At 37.0% G+C, this 21,620-nt stretch overlaps 1 protein-coding gene across 9 annotated transcripts in view; it reads right to left on the bottom strand.

Annotated features, from left to right (window-relative positions):
• Positions 1–21,620, bottom strand: part of MYO1B (myosin IB) — a 114,475-nt gene that overhangs the window by 4,038 nt on the left and 88,817 nt on the right. For 3 of the 9 annotated variants that reach the window (XM_026853098.1, XM_026853097.1, XM_026853099.1), the window contains 14 exons: positions 20,201–20,427; positions 19,832–20,032; positions 18,489–18,582; positions 17,897–18,046; positions 15,644–15,712; positions 13,882–13,968; positions 13,506–13,592; positions 10,836–10,922; positions 7,597–7,671; positions 7,050–7,184; positions 6,051–6,157; positions 2,904–3,036; positions 1,225–1,377; positions 180–307 (listed from right to left, as the gene is read on the bottom strand). In XM_026853098.1, the coding sequence (XP_026708899.1) occupies positions 180–307; positions 1,225–1,377; positions 2,904–3,036; positions 6,051–6,157; positions 7,050–7,184; positions 7,597–7,671; positions 10,836–10,922; positions 13,506–13,592; positions 13,882–13,968; positions 15,644–15,712; positions 17,897–18,046; positions 18,489–18,582; positions 19,832–20,032; positions 20,201–20,427 (1,733 nt within the window). The remainder of the gene's footprint in view (positions 1–179; positions 308–1,224; positions 1,378–2,903; positions 3,037–6,050; positions 6,158–7,049; positions 7,185–7,596; positions 7,672–10,835; positions 10,923–13,505; positions 13,593–13,881; positions 13,969–15,643; positions 15,713–17,896; positions 18,047–18,488; positions 18,583–19,831; positions 20,033–20,200; positions 20,428–21,620) is intronic. The other 6 variants (XM_026853102.1, XM_026853100.1, XM_026853103.1 and 3 more) reach the window with 3 other exon arrangements.

Below are 21,620 nucleotides of genomic sequence, written 5' to 3' on the forward strand. Positions count from 1 at the left end.
AAGAGCCAAAATGAATACCAGAAATGAATACACACTGAAAATTGGATCCTTATTTACAAGTATTCTGTCGAAAGAAGTATCAGTTACACAACAGTGGCTTGTTTTTTTAACATTAGATACTTGACTTTTTAGCATGTTGTACTGAAGGAAAGACACTTTTAAGCAAACAAAAAACATACTCATCAGATATCTCAATGTTGAGCTTCTGTTTGGTTTGGCTGAGAGTAGTGCGGTAAAGTTTAGTGGCCATTTCAATAAGGTGATCGCTGCTGAGCAGGAAATCTCCTTTACCAGCTGCTCCTGAACCCTGAAACAGAAAGGAAAGTAGTTAGGACTACCAAAACCTGGAATATTAAAAATACTAAATGCCAGCCAAGCAGGAGGTTTTACAAGGAGTCTTCTCTTCCCAGCACAATGAAACAACAGTCTTTTGTCTTGTAAATTAAATAGGGATGCAGTGCAATTGAGTAGGATCAAAATGCAATTCACTCACAAACCTGTAGAGAAAGTTAAAAACACCTTCTGACCCTAAAGGGGGGTCACCTTTGTTTCTCCTACAAAACTGTAGTGTTTCTGTATCCCTCTTCTGGCTACACCACAGAAAGCTCACAACATTTTCAGAAAGAAAGGGAAAACAATTACCAACATCAGTATTAGCATGAAGCTGCCCAGTATGAGTAGACACTATATATGATGTTCTTCAAATCCATTTAAGCTAGAATACAAATGCCACCTTAATGAATTTAGCAGAGCAATGCTGACAATGCAGTGAAGCAAATATAGCACTGCACCAAGTTCTTTAGAACCGAGTAACCAAATTAGCTGTGCCATAACATGGATTTCTTGGTATCCCATGAAGAAGAAATATCCTGCCAGTGTGTCAGGAAGAATTATATGAGAAACTAAAAATGAAAACACTGCCACAAGGTATCCGAACCAGATTAAAGGCCCATATTACAAATGGAAAACTCTAATCCTGACAAGGCTACAGTGAAATATGAAGTCTGATTTTCACAAGCAAATGATTGTTCATAATGTAATAACTGTTCTCATTTGGCTTCAGTAGTTCTAAATCAAAGTTTTTGCAGATATGGCAAAGTTCAATAAGCTTCTAAACCTACAGGCTAACTACTATGATTTAATGCTACAAGATAATTAATAAACAATTTTTATATCACTGCATGTAAACCAGTCATATTATTGTATTATTAAGTTATAACCAACCTCCTTGAGGTGCACTGCAAAGAAGCCATCATTTTGAGAGCTCATGGACACTTTGGTAACATCTCCCAGTGGAACCTCTGACTTGATATTCCCAGATTTTTGATCCGCAAGAAGAACATTGTTTTTGGTTAATAAGAAAATCCGGGATGTAGCCTGTGAAAATAAGAATGCATGCAAACCATTATCGACACAAAGAGAAAACTGGTCTTTATTGAGCACCTACTAGGACTACAAGCAGTTCACAGGGTTAATAATCTTGGCCCGTATTAGTAAACATGAACATATGATGTTCAGTAAAAGCTGCAGATCAGTTAAAATCAGGTCAAATTTATTTGTGTCTAATTAAAAATCGAGCTTAGCCCATTTTGGCACACATGCTTAGGTATAAGCAGTTCCTTTAATTACTAGCTTACAGTTGTAAAATTCCGGAACTGAACCTCAGCAACTATGCAAATCAAGATAACCTCATTTCTCATGCTCTGTCAATCCCCAGGAAAACCAACCTACCTTTTCAGTGATAGCTAATTCAGGACTAAACCTCACTATTTACTGTTATTTGCCAAAACTGTGTTGCAAAAGAACACAAATCACATAGGTATTCTCAGTGTTATGTTCTCCTCCCTTTATCTCTCGGAATTATTCTTTAGAAGGACAAACATCCGTATTTTCAAATGACAAATATTTTTAAAGCATGAATGTGTATTCTTAAATTAATCTTAGAAAATAACAAAAGAGAACTTAAATCTACATATGGCATTTTCGCCTGTAAAATTTTAAATAATACAATCTTAACTGTTATAATTAAAAAGTTGCTGTCCTAAGCTCATAGAACCATAGCTCATTACAAATTTAGGGGTTTTTTTTAAATCTTGAGAGCTGTAGCCTATGCAAGTACAGGAAAGATAATGTCTTCATTTAATTAGCTTCCCAAACCAGAAAATTAACTTGGCATCAACAACAGGCAACCTAATTTCACTCCCACAAATGCATAAATGACATCTACTACTTCTAATATTTAGACAGATACGGTGAAAACAATTACATTTACTAAGGGAGGATAATACTTTCTGTTTTAATAAGTATAATTTAAATGCAAAACAAGTTCTGTGTTGGCAGAATAAAAAAAGTACCCAGCATATTTAACAGCTTTATTCAAATGATACAAGAAACTTGCCTCTTCTTTCCAAAATGCTTTTGATATCAACCAGAAGACAGGTCACTTACAATTTTAAAACATAATAAAATGAGATAATCAGGAGCTTGAATGACAGTGTGACCCTTGAAAGGCTAATTTTTCTAAATACTTGACCAAGAATAACGTTCTCTATATATTTATCTTCTTCAATTGGCAAATAGAAGATCTAAGTTTGGTACAGAGACTACATCTAGTTGTGAATCAATACATTCTGTTACCATTTGATGAGATGCCATTTTTATTTGGAAAAGTCACTGAAATTTACAAACCCAAACAAACAAGATTTTAGTAGTCTTTATATAAATTTTAAACAGGTTTTTGAAATCACTAATTTACATAAATCCAACATTTCCCATCTTGTCCTTAAAAAACCCCATTTTTTAACATCCTCAGATTACTACATGACAGAAATGAAGTCTCCCTCTCAGTTTACTTATAACGAAAAAGATCTACCCTTCTGGATAAAGCAATTCCATTTTATTACCTTCCCATTAGCTCTGTTGATCTTATTCACAACTTCTGCAATAATGATCTTTTCATCCACAGCATCTTTAAGTTTTTTGTACTTGGGGTTCTTGCTGATTTCCAGGTAAGCCCCTTGGAATGGCTGCCCAACACTGTCCAGCAAAAAGACAAGGGAAACAAGAGTTAAATCTGAATCTCAGGGAAGAAGCAAACATCCCGAAACAGTCGCATTCTGCTTCAGGCTTCACGGAGGGAGGAGATGCCGCAAATATAATTTTCAGTGACTCTATACTGCCCAAAGCTTCCTTAAGCTTTGATATGCTCTCTGCCAGGGAAAGTCATTTGCTGCTTCTTTTTTAGCGAAGTAATACTCTAAACAACCCAGAAACCTCTACTCACCTGTTTCAAACAGCAATTCAAAATAAGTTTGCTCGTCTAACAGAATAATTAGAACAACAAATACATAACGGAATGAAAACAGGGCTCTTAATATGGTGGGGGTTTTATGCAGTGTACTTGTCCCCCGTTCTGCTGGGAAGCTGAAAATGGCAGCGCCCTGCGCTCTTCCCCAAGACTCTTCAGGTCGGTACCACCATTGACTCAGTGCAGTGGTGTTGGCACACCGACTGAGCCATGCAGACACTCTACATCAGAGGAAAAATAACTTTTTAACGACGCAGTAGTGTGGATATATCTCCCAGCATATTATCCCAGGAGAATGGAAAAAGGAGAATGGGTAAAAAATAGTATGTGTATTACACATAGATTCTTATATATTAACAGCACAGTGATGGTGAATAAAGAGAAATTTATCACCAAAGACATTAATACGATTTTTTTTTTCCCTTGCTCTGGAAACATTTTCCAATTAAATAGGCCAAATTGCTACAGATATCATGCAAAAGTACATCCTTGCATATGCAATCAATTTTGATTTAAAATCACCCAATAGCAGTCTCTCTGAAAACAGGAAATAAAACCTCAGTAGGACTGACACCTCTGTTCTTTTGCAGTATTTCAAAGTGACAGACAAGAACCTGCCTTCCAGACCTGCTCTTGTTAAATGTGTACCAGCTCTTCGTCAAGACTTGTTGCACTTGCAAATCACCCTGTCTTTATCCACCTCAGGGTTATACTGTAAGAGCTTTGCTATCAGGTAAGAATTGGTGAATACAGTTGCTGCTTGCTTTGTTTGGAAGTCCTTTTAATTAATCACTTTGATTAAATTACAAAGTACTAAATCCAAAGCTTTCCCAAACTAGAGCCCAAGAGGAACCAATATATTAAGTGGAATAGCACTACCTTTCTAATTGCATCTCTGGCACACAGGGAGATGGGAGACAAAAGGAAGGTTACTGGTATTTGAGAACTCACAAGAAGTCCTTCTCTGTTCTTAAATAATTGTATTATACACAGAAGATTATCCACATCCTATGAATCATTATCATAGCAACTAATCACCAATTTTGTACACTAATTTCCTCCACCCTTAGGCCAATAAAAAAAATCCAACAGGAGCTAATCAGCTCTGAATAGAAGACAAAAAGAGATGGAAATGTTTCTAAATGAGTGCAGAGTGGGAAAAACTTTCTAACTTTCCACCATGTTGGAACTTTGTTTTCTTCTGTTTTTATTAATTAGCATTATGAAACCATAGTCACCAACACAGTAGATTCCCTGTGGACTCTTTCCTCAATCAAACAATGACAACTTGCAAGCTAAAACTGAGATGAATCAATAGTTATCCTCTATCACATACACCACTTGAGAATATCTTGGCTAAAAGTAACTTGGACATATATTTTGTTGTATAATATTTCATTGTTCAGCCTTGGCGTAAAAAGCACCAAACCAGGGATATAAATAAAATTCCTTCCTTCCCAAGGAGCTCTACACTGATCAGATGTATACTGACTCAAAGCAAAAAAAACCTGCTTGCTCCTAGAAAAGTCCAAAGGCAACATCCTTCCTTCTCTTTTCCCAGCAGCATAAAAAGACATCCTGAAGTAAATAAGGAACAAACCCCAAGCTAACATATACAGCCATTAAATAAGAGATCCACTGAAGGGAAGAAAGACAAACATATACTGAACCCACTGCAGGAAAAAAGGAAATGTCTCAATAAAAAAATGAAACAAAGCAAAAGCAATGAAACACACAAACAACCAAGCAGTTTGTCCGTCCATGGAACTGCTCTCATCAACTCTTGCAGATTCCTGTTGCTCTCTCTACTGGACACTCATTTTACACTGCCTTGTTCCTGCTCAGCCCAAACTATGGCTTGAAAAGAAAACTCTCCTGAGATGGACAAGACTTTTGCTTTCAAGAAAAACACAATTTCTAAGCTCATATTCACTTTAAAAGTCCAATTCAACTTCAAGGACATCAGATCTCTATTTTGTCAGTTTTACTGTGTGGAAAAAATAAAGTGCATTCCTTAAGTAAAATCAGATACTACTGCACTTTCTTGAGTAATGTTAGCTCTGCAGATAGAAATGACAAGAACTTATCAGGTTTTTAAGAACTCAGTAATCTAAAGAAACCCCCAAAAACTTATTTGCAGCAATTTCCCATTTAAAAAAAAAAAGTCTCAAATGAAAAAAAAAATTCTAAAATGGAAATTAACTTCTAAGCCCTTTTTAAAGTATCCTTTCAAAAAGATATATACCAATGTATCTCTTAAATTACCTAGCCTTCACATTAGAGCATTATGCTGAACTACTAAGTCTGAAGACGGGAAAGCTCCCTGGCATGCCTCATCTGGGAGTGACATTGTGACTTACAGCCTTTCAGTTCAGTCTGCATTTACTGCTTGCAGGAATCAGCATGATGGAAACTAGGGGAAAGGGTGAGAGTTATTCCCTTCTAGAAGTTCTCCCAACTTTTACGATGTGAACAGGTCATGAGGGGTTAGAACAACAAAACATCATGGCTTCTGGACAGAAGTGCTCAGTATCACTGGATTAGTGGGCTGCAACAACATCTAAGTTAGAAGCAAATTGAGGTCAGTTTCCAGGATTGTAAAGTAAAATGATGAACGGACATTGCCGAACAAGGAAAATGCCCTTTCCTGCTTAAGATAAAAAGCAAAATCCTGCTTAGTTTTCTAAATATGTGTAAGAATACTGAATTTATTGTTCACTAAAAGCACAGAATAAGTCATTACCTGGCTGGATATAAAGCCTTCTTGTCCTTGAAAAGTTCACTTGCTTCCAGTTTTTCTTCATATATAAGCTTCTGCTGATCTGTGAACTGGTCTCTGTACTTTTTACACTACAAAACATATATTAAACAAAGCAAAAAAATTATCCTTCCAATTCTGATTTGAAGCAGCAGCACCACTCACTAATGTTTGCTTATTGCTCAAGATTCACATTCTTCATATACCTCTGAAGTGACTCAGCTCCATCCTACGTGCCACTGTAGCAGTGACACACAGCAGGGATATTTTTCTCCTCACCTATTCCAGATACTTCTGAATTACACCAAAACCAGTATCTAAAACATCTCATTTCAGCATGTTGCATTTGAACATGAGCTTTATCTATCAGATACCAGTCATTAGAAGACTGTGCTTAGAATGTTTATAGAAACATGTATATATGCATAGCTCCACAATTGTGGAAGTTTATGTAAGCAGAGAGAAAGCACTAAACACAGCTAAGAGTATTTTTCAGGATCAGAAAGAAAAACTATTCCTTGACAATTCACAAAAAACGTAGCCCACAAAATCAGTAAAACGTTTCATCAGCACTTATACAGATTTTCGCTGTTCTCTCCATCCAAAATGGATCCAAATGAATTTCAGCTAACCACAGCTCATAAGTAAAAAGTTCCACCCTGTATGTCCAATGTTGGACTAAGAGCTAGTCCCAGTCCTGGCCATGGACACAAGTATTATAAGCTACCAATTAACAGGCATACTGCTTTCCTATTAAGTTAAAAGCTGATGGCAGGAAGCAGTCGTCTCTCCCTAGCCGCTGAAAGGAGTAGGTAGGATAGTTATAACCCTTGCAGGCCAAAGACAATGATCTTCTTCCAAAGAAATAAAATCATCCCGTCTGGAAGGGAAAGAAATATGTCCTAAAAATAGGCCCTTCATGAACAAAACTACTGAAAATCATGTGATGAAGTTCTGTATAGACTGGACCAGAATGTGTCCTACCCTCCACAGATGAAAAATCCTCTTTAGTTCCTTGTGAGTGGAATCCAAGAAAAGGTAAGGTCTTGCTGGCCAGTTTTTATCTACTGGTGATAAAGAAGGCATCTTATTCTTCATTTCCAGGAAGTATTTTTGCATCTGTGATAAAATTAAAGCAAGATGTTTTATTAATGTTCAAATATCAAAGTTATTGAAATAAGCATAGAAAAGCAGATGGTCTGTGATTAAAAGCACAGTTACCAAACTGCAACTCTCAGCTTTCATGAACCTGAATATGGATTTAAAAATCCAGATATATTAAGAAATGCAGATTTAGATATCACAGAAGTGTAGCAAATGCTTATTTAGTACCATTGCCACATCTTCAAAACACTATCACTACCCTTTCTTTACAAGATCAGAATATTTAAGTTGTCAATTTTCCATATGCTTAGCTAGGACATTCCCTTACAAAGACTATCAAGGCCATAATACAGCTGTTACTTTTGCTAGAAAACAAAAATATAAACCACAGAAAATGTACATGTGCTTTGTATGGATATATACATACAAGTCTCTGAAGGGTAAACTCATAAATTTTTTTTCCAGCATTGGCTCTGAAGAATTTCCTGTACTCTCTACGGACCTGAAAAGTTAAATAAATGGTCAGAGTGAATACAAAGAATGAATTTGTTTGCACAGGTACTCTTTTATAAGCTATATGGCAGAAAACACTTAAAAAAGCATACAGACATGCAAAGTATTCCCTGAAACAGGAACACCAAGTGGATACACTTAAAATATAAAAGCCAAACCATGGACCAAGAGGTCAGAAAGTTACCTTGGCTGACTTGAGTACAGTCATCTGCAAATTTAACAGAGAATGTGAAATACCTTCCTCTGACAAGGCAGGCCATTCAAATATTGTTGAATTCACAGCATGAATCTATTTTTATAGGCTTTTGCATAAAGCTGGACTGGAAAAAGTGAGGTATCATCAGTGATACATATATTATTGTGTCTAAAGTGACACTAAACTGATGTTAAATTACACAGTTAACTGATGAACTGTTTCTGATTTTTCTCCTTTAAGATTCTTAATACACAGTTTTCTATAATAAAAAATTGATTTTTTTTCCACAGCAGACTTATGCATGAAAAAACTCTTTTTATACCAGCAGTGTTCATTCCAAAAAGAAAAGAAGGTTTTGGTGCTTGATAAGAGCAGAGAATCAGCACAAAGGTTGCTTCATGTCAGTAAGCTTGATATTTGCTCCTTTTTTTAAATTTTTTTTTTAAAACAAATCTAAAAAGTGATCACTAGGAACCATTTTTGCAGGTGATACTGATTTTTAATAAATGCTTGTAAATGTAAGTTTCAGAGTACTTGTTTTCCCTTTGTATTTCTATCAGTGCTAATTAGCAGTACCTAAATTCCTCTCTTCAGAAAATGCAATCTAAGAGCACAACTGATTTGCAGTTTTACGTGAAGCCCAGGCTCACATCAAGTTAGCTGAAACATCCCCCAACTTTTTTCAAACTTTAGCACTGTATGAAACACACCTGTTAGAAGTTTTGAGCAAAACCCAGGGAAAACATCATGGCTTTGCGTAATTTACCCCAGAGCAAATTTAGTGGTCTTAGCTAACTTGTTAGCTGTGCTGCTGAGTTCACTGTAACCAGAAAATAAAGGGAAATCCATAGAGGAAAAACCCACATCAATTTATAAGAAAAAGTTTGCTTGGCTTATCCTAGCATACCTTCTGACCCATACCGAGGTGTCATGCATTTTAAGATAAGCCAGTGTTTTGAAAGCAAGAATCTGTCACCATTCTGAGATTAAAAAAACCCTCACAGATAAATGGGTTTTGCTTAATTACACATTAAGATGCATCAGCAAAACTGACAGCGTTCAGTTGTCACCATTCTATGCAAACAGAGCACAATTTTCTCTTCCTCGCTTTATAAGAAAAATTAGAGTCCTTATTCAATGACTTTTTGTAAGGTTTAATGCTCTATAATTACTGTACAGCCATTATTTATTATTCAGGGATGGAAATTAACACTCTCAAAGCCACTCCAACCACAATCATCCCAGATATCTCACCATATTCTCATAGACTCTCTTTAATGATGTTGCTTTGTATTATTCTCCATGAGCTGCAAGGTGTGCAAATTAATTTGGAACGAATGGACTAATATACACCCACACATCCTATTGGCACTGCAGGGAAGCTGCAAAGCAAGCACTCAGAAATGCAAGCCGTTCCAGAAAAGCCCAAGTCTGGAAAGTACCACAAATGCTATTAAATCTCCTTACCATACAATTAAAAAAAAAAAAAAAAAAAAAAAAAAAAAAAAAAAAGAATGAATGGTTTAATCTTGATCACTTGTATCAACTTTAAATCTTCACCTCCATATGTCACAGGTGAAAATACTTTGCCATCAGACAAATGAGAATTGCCTGTGGTAACAGTGACATATTGGAATCACGGACTATGCTTTTATTCAGAAAAATCTGCCTGTTTCAGGTGAAATGGAAGTGCCACTTACACTATTTTAAACATACATTGAAAAACCACATGATAGACAGGCAGAAACATACTCCTGCTGTAATGTGCCTTAAAGGTTTTGGATTCATCAGTTTTCATTTAAATGCTGCTGTTTGATATAAAACAGCCTCTGAGTTCTCAGGAGGGACATATCCTTGTTTTAAAATCATAAAAACAGACCCACTTTGGCAGTAGTACCTCCAGTGTGATTCTGATCTGCAGAATGACTTCTTAAAATGGCTCCTTTGTATTTCCAGCTCTGGTTTCCATGTACGTAGTATAATGGATTTTTTTTTATATACATAATACAATACTGATTATATATAATTATAGGGTTTTTAACTATTTTTCCCATTTCATGATTGTTAGAATAAGTATTAGAATACGAGAACTGGAGTTTAGTCTGCATTAACAAGCAAATTGTTCCTTTTTATACTTCTGTAGTCTACAATACCCCTGTTAGCGAAAGAGACACCCAGCCAAACAAACTGATTCTGATTTCCACAGTTCTTCAGGACTGTGTCTGTAAAACTATGTTTGAAAACTGTGTTATGTAAATCGTTTGGGCACAGACCTGAAACTTCTCAGGATGCCATTTTCATAGTCTATTTACAGAGCAGAACTACATTTTTCCAGATTACAAATGTGTTTTCTTTTGCCAACCAGTCCTTGAAAGAAAGAGACAAAAACCAAAAGACTCTTGTACGTTCCCATTTTTCTGGGAATTCATGGCTGCCACCAGCCATAGGTAACTCCATGCAATGCCATGCCCTAAAAAGGCTTGATGGAAGCAGCAGGACATTATCATTAGCTTTACACCATGCTCTCGACACTGGGGTCAGGGGTCTAACGTGAGCAGCAGTGAGTCAAGCAGCTCCACCCTATTCCCATTCAAACAAGCAGAGGTCACAATAAGAAAATACATTCTTGTAATCTTTCCAGTAGGATCTTTGCCAATGTAGGTCAGGTTTTAAAGTCAAGCACCGTAATTGAGTCCCTTTAATCTGACATTGGTCTTTCACTTGAAAACTGAAATTCCTGATATGAAAAAAACACCTGATGCCTAAATATTGCTGTAAATGAGGCATTTTCAGCTTACGAATTTTTCAGTAAAGTCCATGACAAAATTAAGCAATGTAATTCTGTGTAAAAGTCATCCCTACTAGTGAGCCCACATAACTGCTTGTTTATTAAGCGTTAGTAAGATGCCACGCTTTATTGAGTTCATGTTGAGAGATGGGAGTGTTTGAGAAAGTACCTTCAGTCCAAGCCAGTAAGCCCAAATGACTGCAACAGCATGCTTACGCCTAGCCTCTTCCTTCAAGCGTTTCAATTCCCTTCGAGCCTAAAAGGTTTAGATAGTGAACAAAAGAGACAGCCCGATGCCGATAGCACAACGACCAGGAAAAGGCTTCTCCCAAATAGAACAGCCAACTTACAATCAAGATAGAAAGATGGGAAAAACAGCGTTTAACCTTTAAAACCCAATGTGTCAGTGTGAACTGGTGTGAAGCCACATAGGAGGTCAAAAAAGCCTCCAGTGCCGCTTAAGTGGCATGCACAGATCAGAATTTTGTCAGCCCCACTATTCACTATCAGTGTTTCCATCTTCTGTGCACACCTCACAATTGGTGGTATCTTGTAACTTGATTCTAATGGAAAACTTTGCCTGCAGTTGAATGATCAAAATGATGCATATGAAAAACAAGACTTAGTAAAATCTTACTATCTAGTCACTTCTTCCACTGGCAAGTGCCTGGGCAGAACAGAATCAATTCTGAAACTATGTATGCAATGATAAAATTACTGGCACTGTATTGAGGGCTTTTATTCTGGAGGTTATTTTTTATTTCAGTCTTTATGTACTTCAAAAAAAAGTTCTCCAGCCTGGTAAATTATGTCTATCTATGGAATGAAGGGGTAAAAACCCCTAGTGCCTTCCTCATGTACAAAGAGATAGGCAATTATCTACGTTTCATCAATCATTTCCATTTTAGGAAAGCAATTTCCAAAGTATTCTAAACACAAAGGCACATGTGGGCAACTTAACAGAATCTCGTATTTTAGGATATATCTGCACTTGTCAAGTTACATGTTGTCAAACAGACTCGTGCAACAGCAGTTCTAGCCTGGGTCAGCTATGCTTTTCTGATGCAGCTAGAAAGGTTAATTTGCAGGCTCTCAAAGAATATGTTTTCACTCATCTGCTTGGAACAAAAGCTCCCACTATACATATACAGCATTATAAAAACAAGGACTCTGCAAAGCTAAGAATTTGCCTGTCTTGTGAAAAGGAAGGAAACTGAGTACTTGAGGTCTATAGCTCTTTTTTCTTTGTTTGTAAAGCCAGTGATCTCTGATGATAACTTTCAGAAACTTTTGTTTTAAATATTCCCCTAGGAAAAGATAAAACATCACACCAATAACAAGCTTTATCTCTTATCAGATACTGCAATTCTTTTTATAATCTTAATTCAATGTAGATTATTTTAAACTATGTATATTAATATGTTTAGATTATTTATATTTAAGAATAGGGAGGCAATTATTCATTAAATCCCTGTGGGCCAATTGATAAAAATAACTACTAAAACATGTTAAAAATTATCCAATACTAAATATTTCAATGAGGAGCTCTAATACAGTTAACACTATTGCATCCACTTTCTGGATGTATCCTTTTTAATTCTAAACAGCATCTTAAACATATGAAAATAAGTACCACTTCTGCAGTACTGAGCAATTTTTTGGGGTGAAAGGAACTCTGGTTAAAAAGAAAATAAATTATCAGTGTATTGCATTTAAACAAATGTAGAAGAAACAGTGCGTCTATCAAATTACACAGCTACCTAAATATCAAGCTAGCTCTGAAAACTTCCAAAGTCTCTCTAGTATGAGGGAAATTCTGTATGTGTTCGCTTGGATTCCCACGGCTGCCATTTCAGTAGAAATCTAATAGATTTATATCAAAATAGCAAAGGTCAGCATTACACTCCAGATTTAATTTGAGCATATTTCTTCATCTAGTTGGTAAGGTGTTCTGACAACACTCCCCCCTCCCCTCCTCCAACCTAAGTAATAACTGGAAAATGTTTCAAACCTAACATATTTACTGAATATGGTATTCAACTAAATTACAAATTTATTAATTGAAACCAATAAGTTTTTGACCTCTAGTGAACAGTAATTCAAATGTTCACATAACCCACAATTGCAGGCTGGGGATTAGCAAGAATCTTTCAGTTGGACTTTGCTTCTGAAAACAAACAGCTGATGCTGGAATTCCTGAGATTTTTCTAGGGCTGTAAGTTTAGAATTGCAAACTAACATAATTTTCTGCTAAAAGATCAGGTCATAAAACCACGCTTTACTTGTACTTCCTGAAATTTTCTTACTGGTTCAAATCACAGCCAGAGAATCAATTAAACCAGCTAAAACTAAAATTTAGTAAAACTTAGTAGCAGTTGTTTGAACAAGACTGTCCAGGGTACAGAATACACATCCTGATGAAGAGCTCAACTGGATCACTAAAATACAGTGTCACTGAAAGCACTCGTTAGGGGCACACCAACCCCCCCAACCTTCTCTCCCCCTGCAAACCATGCTTTGCATATTTACATGTAGTTAAGTGCACTTCCTAATTTAAGAATACTGTAGTCCAGTCATTTTCAATCTAGTCTAATGGCTTGTTAGTGCAAATCACTACTTGGTTGCCATGCAAAGAATTACCTACTCTACAAAAAAAATGACATACAGAATGTTGTCAGATTTTATTAAGTGTGGCGTGAATGGAAATGGAAGGAATCAATGATCATGCTCTATTATTTTAAAGTCAATGTATTAGTCATTAATTCTCACTATTTACTACTGATTAAATGTTGATATTGTTGGGTAATGAAGAGGAGCATGTGATATGTGCATGAAGTACCTTATATCCAAGCCAGTAAGCCCAAATAACAGCAATAGCATGTTTATTTCTAGCCTCCTCCTTCAGTCGTCTCAGTTCCCTTCGCGCCTGTGATGCATTTGGAAATGGGATATAGAAAAGCTTAGGAAAGAAAAGGTTACTGCAAGTTCCCAATGGTGCAAGAAAGAAAGAAAGAAACCAGTCACTAAAGACAGCAAATATTAAAGCGTGTCCCAGCTTCCCAGACTGCACCAGCTAAAACATGTTAGCAGCAAAGAGAAACAAAAAAATCAGCAGTTTAAGCCACTGAAAATATGCCCAGATAACCTTATCCTGAACAGCCTTCTTCATTATATGTAAAGACAATTAAGTGCACAATTTGTTACCACCTTCTTACCTGGGTACCATGCCAGTAAGCAGCAATTATTGTGGCAGCCTCATTACAACGCTTCTGATGCTTAAGTTCCCGAAGTAGTTTCCGAGCCTGTATGCAATTGAAAACATTATTCAGAAAAATAACTGTAATTTCTTTATGACTTTAAACTAAGGCACTGCAACCTGCAAATCTAGGCAAAACCAAAAAACAATGCCTCCAAATCTCCATGCAAAGAAATTAATAAATGCTATGCAGCCTAACATTCCCTATTCCAGGGAGAATTCTGTGCACAAGTAAGAGCTTGGGACTGGGAGTTCAGGGGATCTTAGTTCAATGTTTAATTTTCTCCCAGATGTATTGCATCACCTGAGATAGCTGTATGTCTGTCTGTACCATGGCAACAATACTTCTCCTCACATAGTGTGTGTCTTACCCATTTAGACTGCAATAAAGAATCAATCACAAGTAAATTGCCTGGCTTTGGGTCACACTAACAGCTGCTGTCATACCAGGCTTTTATCCATGTCAGTGCTACTGCAAAAGAGCGTGTTCTCCAATGACAAACAAAAAAAACATAACTCAAGATGATGCTTTTACCCAGTTTTCTTCAAATAACGCTCATGGGAAAGGACAGCATGTCAATAGTTAGACTGAAAGAATATTTTAAACTCATTTAAACAAAATATTAACGACAAAGTAAAAATCAAGAAAAATAGTAAAATCAAATTACGCTAATTATATCGCTGGCAAACTAAAACCTTCTGGGCAGGAGAGGGCTGTTTACAATTATAGCTAGTAACTGCAGCCCCTTCCTTCCCTGTCTGACAGGAAGGGAAGGGACTCCAGAATTAAAGGCAGTTTTCCCTTCCCCAAGTAGAGGTGAAAGCCACATTTAGTGTGGTGGAGGAAGGTTAGTAAGAGAACAGAGGAGCCCAGGGACATTTTTTCTGAAGCTGGACAGCAGTAGTTGCTTTAAGCACTGTGGCTGCTTTCATGTGAACTGTAAACCTCATTTTTACCTCTTATTACAGCATCACTCCTTAAGTCTCTACTATGGCTGCAGGATTATCCCTTCACAAAGTACAAACCTCTCAGAGAAGAAGCAAACTTGTAGCAAATTGAGGCAAAGGACAAGCAACCAGTGATAAACTACTTGCTCAACACAAGTACAGTACATTTTCACCCCTCTGCTTAGCACATAGAGGAGAATTGAAGACTTAGCACAAGTAACATACTGCCCAGGGGAACCAAAGCATTTATTTTAAACCAGCTTTTAATTTTTTTCATTGTTTGAGAATCCTGTTAACTGTAAAGTAACCACCAACCACAACTTATTTCTCCCAATCAGTCCAACGTTACAGTTTTCATAAGCTCAGTGACAGAGTCCCAGAGAATTCCACTCTGGAGCCACTGGGCTGCCTGGTTAGCGTGTACCTAGGTCTGCTCTGAACACCCAACTCATTCATCCACGCACCAGCCCATGTAAAGAGGGCACCTCTCTCCAAATTCTCTGGTGGAAGACACTCCAAGGGTAACACAGTAGTTGAGTGTGGTCCCAGCCTTCCACTTGCACTTGCAGGGATTCATAGCCCAGGCTACATGCAAATGTCCCAGACTCACCTCTTCTACGGCAAACACAAGTGTTTAACGATGGCTACATCACAGCCATGGCACCATGGACAGAAGACATGGACGTCTGGAAGGCTCAGTGCACTTGGAATGCGTTTTCTGACCTGCTCCTTACCTCACCGTGCAGACACAGCTGCAGTAACAGGAAACTCACCTTCCATCCTCTGATGTAAGACTGTACGATAATAGCTGAACTCTTTATCTTCTGATACTTTTTCTGTTGCTGTATTGAAAATAAAGACATGATGCTTAGAACAGAATGTTGCAACTGTAAAATACTGTATAATAAAACTTTCATTCCTCACACGAAAATATGATTAAGGATAAAAGCACTAAATGTAAAAAGTGAACAATTTTTGATGAAGCAGATCAGAGAGTAGATTCTGTGTTCAACTCGAGGGGAAACAAAGCACATCAACAATGCTGTATGGACAATGTCACTCACTTTACAGAAACACTAAATTCATGGTCAGCAGCAAAAAGTGACATGGATTAAATACTAACAGTAACAGCTTTATTTGTCTTTCACTCCAACAAAGTAGTATACAAACCATCACAAATCAGGTTTGTTGGCTAAGCTTTTTACCATCTTTTCATAAGACTTATGCCATTCCTATTACCTGCAGTCCCTTTATAATACTAAAAGATGATGATGAGTTAGGAACAGGAAAAAGAAAACCCATGGATTCTTGAATCACACACTGGAATATTACCCAAGTATGCCAGTTTGAACAACAGATTTCCTGGACAGCTGAGCATTTTCCTTCTGAAAAGTTCAGTTCTCCAGTAGACCAGTGGTTAGTATAATACTAAGTGAACAACAGCTGACAGACTTTGCAAAAAGGCTTTTAGACTTCACGCTCAGCCCACTCAATTACAGTGAACATCTCTGTGAACAAGCTAGAGAGAATCCCCTCTAAGCCATATTCATGCCATGGCTGCTGTCTGTCATACCTTGCAAGGGAACAGACAGGCAAGTGTCTGCAGATCCTTTAGCCAAGTCTCCAGCACAAGGAGTTGTCAAAAAGCTTTGTTTGTGCAAGGGATTCCTTAGGAAACCTTCCAAATTGCAAGTGCCTAGCAGTCATGTTGGGTTAGGAGAATGGTGCCCTCCATCTCCATGAGGAGGCTGAGGAAATATCTCTATCATCACCCAAAAATAATTCGGAGGGCCTGGCTATGACTCCATCCTGCATTCAAAGACAACTGCTGCTGTGTTTTACCAGTGAACCAATGAAGGTCTACAATTAAGAAATCAACAATGAAGTGAACTTGGTCACATAATTGGTTTCATTTCTTTATGTTAAAAGTTGTATAAATATAGCTGTGGTAACTCAATTTTTAATTATTTAAGACTGTATGAGATCATAATGAAGCCATATGGGCACAGTGCAATTCTGTAACGATGCTGTTTATAGAAATGGTGCATTCAATCACAGAAGTTCAGAGAGAAGAGTTTTTACAGTAAAAAAAGCGTATTTATTCATATTTTTTCCAAATTATCTATGCTTCTCTCTAATTATCCAAAACAACAGAGCCAAACACTAATGGCTTTCAAGATGATAAGCAGAAATTCTCATCAACCGAAAAACAGTGGTTGTTAATTCTGCAACTTGTAAGATGATGCTTTCTTTCCATATCATATATTTTATCGAGCTTTCTAATACGTACACAATAACAAAACACAGCTGAGATGTTTAGAACCATTTCAAAACTTAAAACAGCAAATATTTTATCATATAAGTCAATGTCATTTACTGACAGAAAGACCTGAGTCACACAACAGTACTGTTCCGTTTGTGACTCAGAATACCCAGTCTACAAACAGATTTGAAATTGCTTTAGAACTGTATCAATAACGGTACTGAACTACGAGTCCTATGAGCTATAATTAAAATAAATCCCTGAGATCCTCCCAAGCAGCATTCTTGAGCCTCAGATGCAAAGGTTCCAAATAAGGCAAAAATACAAAAAGCCTTAGGAATGATTGAATTCCACAGAATTGCACATGTATGTTACTGAACATTTTTTATGCATTAACCATGTGTTTTGAGAGCACTGTAAGTGCCAGGCAGCACAGCATTTTAGCTGTAAGAAAAAGACTCTTCCCAGCTGGGCCACAAAATCCTGCTCTCCCAGAGCTAAAGGACTCTGGTGAGGTTTTTAATTGTTTGAGCATAAGCACAATGTAAACACTTAATAGTGGTCTATAGAAACTAAATTGTCTGTGTTCACATTATTGGTACTTAAATACTAACAGAAAATTGAATTCTTTCAACACTTCTCCATACACATTCAAGGAAAAATACCATCTTAAATTTATATGAAATATCATATCAAGGTTGTACGAAAAAAGAATGTATTAAACAAGATAAGAACCCCCCATTTAGTAAGGATAGTATCTTACTGCGTATCTCCTGTACCAGGAAGCTATCACAATCTGGCTTCGTTTCATTAACAAGAAGCGTGTGCGGCACTTCCAACCTCTATAAATCTTCTCAATTAGAGTAGCCAAGTCCTCCAACCGCTGCTTTCTCTGATCTTCTAGTTTGAAGAGCTGGGTGGGGAGTTTTTTAGGGTTTTGTTTGATGAAGAAGAAAACAGCAGAGAAGAAGAGACCAGAGAAAAACCATAAGCACAGGTAGTGTAAAAGAAAGCTCTCCTTTATTTAAGTCCCCCTTCAGAGACCTTTTGATTTATTCATCTCCAGAGATATAGGCAGATACATCAACAAGGTTTGTGGCAGATACAGTGTCGCAAGTCAGTACACAAAAGTTACATTAAATTCAGGCTGACAGCTATTGTAGAGTCTTGACTCACACCAATTTTAATGGGGGTCTCATTAAAAAAGTGCCTTTTTTAATGCTATATTCCACCGCAAAACATCAAAGCACTGTATCTAGAAAAATCTGTAGTAACCAGCTAGTGAATTATGCAGTTCATAACACGCTATCCTCAAGAAAGATGGCTTGATTTCACAGAAGAGATTTTTCACTTACCGTTCTTGGGTTGCGGATGAATATCTTTGATCTACCAAACGAAAATTCTTCTTCAGGGATTTCCAATTCATTAAACAGTACCTCTACTCCAGCCCTAATAAGAAGTAAATGAGCTTAGCACACATGACCCCCAGCTCTAAAACTTCCTAGTTTACATATTCACAGATTAATTTATGGAAAGTGTACGAAAGCATATTTTAAATTCTTAAATAGTGCTTGACATAAGAAGATTGAAAACCTAACTCATTTAGTCACTGGTTATTTAGCTGAAGACAAGAATAATCACTGTAAAGATTCAGAATAATTTGATAAGAGCATTTTTTTATTCAACAGCATTAGCAATGGCCTATTTTTTCCTCTTACATTTATAATGACTTTACTTTAAAAAAAAAAGGAAAAAGGAAGAGCTCTCACACTAACATCAAAATGCGAAATAAAGACTGATGAGTTTGACAAATGCTAATGTTCCACACTCTACCAACTGCATTTTATAAATGTCAACAAAAAAGAAGAGAGGAATCGCACAGATCTTTGTGGTGATTGTACAATGCTATTGTTATCAGTACCAACTTCCACCATAATCCTGATAACAAAGTTTTAAGTTGTAGCTAAAGATATTAATCTATTATGAAAGAAATATAAATCATGCTACTGGTGGCCATGTGTAAAAAGAATTAAGAGAAGCTAATTTGCCTACCCAAGAGATTATCTGTAAAAATACATGTGAATACTATGCAATTTTAAATTATATATTTAATACAGTTGATTTGCAAGTTGTATTCTCTCATAGCTGTTCACCAATCATTATGTAAAATTACTCTTGAATGAACAGAGGAAGATTGCGTGACTGTCTTCAAAGAAATGAGTGTTCCTGCACTTTGAAAGTTGGTTATTAAAAGATAAGTGTCCTTCTGATTATTCCAGATCTCCTAGTAATTTTGATTCCACTCCAGTATTTCTTTCTCTCTCACCGTTTCTTTCAGGCCCAGATCAATAAAGGCTGCAATGTATTCTAAAAACAAGGTGCTCTCCTTGCTCACATGCAAGAACTTTTCCATTAGTAGATCAATTCATCACTAAAATCATCTCCTTTGCCAAGGAACTGTAATTTTGAGCCTACTGAAAAGTACCGGTTGCCCAGTGAATGAACCCATCCAAAATCTGGAACAAGATGCTAAGGATCAACATACAAGTAAAACACTTGAGTCACGTTAGCTTACTTCTTCCATTTACTTCTAAAATACTTGAAAGTTCATTTAATTAAAAAAAAAAATCAGAACATGTAGAAGATAATAATTTCAGTCATTGGAACAGGACAGATAAGAATACTGATGTTTTCCTACCTGGCTGGCCCTCTCCAGTGGGGCCACGTCTGCTTACACAGCATTTTGTACCTTTCCAGACAAGGCTCGTATGCCTGCCTGAATGCATAACCTGCCCTTCGGACCCGGACGTTCTCCAGAAGGCCAAGGTAGCGAATCTGGTGGCACACCAGAGCCTCATTGAAAATGTGTGCAGCCTTTTTGTCGTTGGGTTTGATGCATCTGGAAAGGGAAACGAACAGGGTCACTTGCAGCACTGTACATGTCAACAACTGCTACTGTGGGTTTAAATCATAGATTTCAACAGTCTATCCTTGTATATCAAGATTTTTATTTTTGTTAACTTCACCAAACATAAATTCACCAAAGTTTTGCCACAGGGTAATTTACCTGATATAGTTTGGATTTTTCGTCTGAAGATTTTTCATCAGGGTAGCAACTGAAGCCTTGAACTGTGAACCTGCCGTTGGCGGTCTCTTTAGATTGATCTTAGCAGGGTTGCCTTCTGGGAACAATGCTTTGATAAGAGAGTGATTGGCCTTCCACATGGCCTGGGAGAGGTCACGGTACAGAAGATCATTATTTTTGTCAACAAATCCTTCCACCTGGTACATAACCTGAACAATACAGAAGAGTCACATCAGAGGATGATTTGAACTATAACATAGGCCAGTTCAAAAACTGACCCAAGAAATTGATTACCCCTTCTTTCTCACTACCCAAAACAAACAAAAAACATTTCAGCTTTAATTTTAAATTTGACATTTGGAAGACTTTTTGTTCAATAAAATTTCTGTGAACACGTTATCTGAGAAAGATGCCTTTTCTCACACTGTTAGCAGTTGTGCTGATGAATTCTGATTTCTGAAATGGAAAAAACCCTTCTTCTATGATAACTCTGATATGCCACCACTTGTCAATGTTCCAAACCAATATTTTTTAGGCTGACAAAAAGTTTTCTCCCTCTCTGTTGAATCACAACAGAAAAAATACGCTTTCCTTTCAAAGTGCTAATGTTTACATTATTTGCCTAACTAAAACAAGATATAAAATATCACCTCTTGATGTTGCAGCAGCAAGCAGCTATCTGTCCAGCCCTCAGAGGACTGTTATTTTAAAGGACTTTTACCAGGAAAACAGTCCAACAACAACAAGCGTGAATGCAAAGCTCTGACCTGCAGCTGGAGCCCCAGGATTCCAGGGGAGAACTTCATGTAGATCTCAGATTGCTACTGGCTTTTTTTAATTTTTGAGGGTAGGGAATTTAGTTGGATTAATTGTGACAAGTCATCTGGCTGGTAATACAGATTTTTCAGCTTCGTGGTTTCTCAGTTCTGTGTAGATATGTACTATGTACACAGAATATTGAACAAACTAATACTGACACAGCCATATTTTACACAACAGCAAGTGACTGGAAATTGAGGCAGCATTTTTCTTTGGAGTACACGTTTCTGTTTCTGACAGGTGTGGTAAATGCCACTAGTGAAAAAAACTGCTCATATGAACTTTCTTATATTTCACAAAAGGAGAGTCAAACTTTCATTGTCCAATGACTAGATCAAAATGTTCTCAGCTGAGGATGGAAAAACAACATTCCTCCCAAAATAGGAGGAATTCACAGACTGCTCTGCTGGGTAAGTGAATACCAATAACAATAGAAGACCCTCACTGCCTGCTAAAAACACAATCTGTTTGCAGTCCTTCTCAAAGTACTAGGGTGTTTTCAATTCGCTTTGAACTTTGACAACCAAAGAAGCACCTAAATAATAATCTCCAATAGATTATATGCAATTACAAAATCTTGGCA

This window comes from Athene cunicularia (assembly GCF_003259725.1).
Source record: "Athene cunicularia isolate RWA chromosome 7 unlocalized genomic scaffold, athCun1 chr7_part1, whole genome shotgun sequence".
Classification (NCBI taxonomy): domain Eukaryota; kingdom Metazoa; phylum Chordata; class Aves; order Strigiformes; family Strigidae; genus Athene; species Athene cunicularia.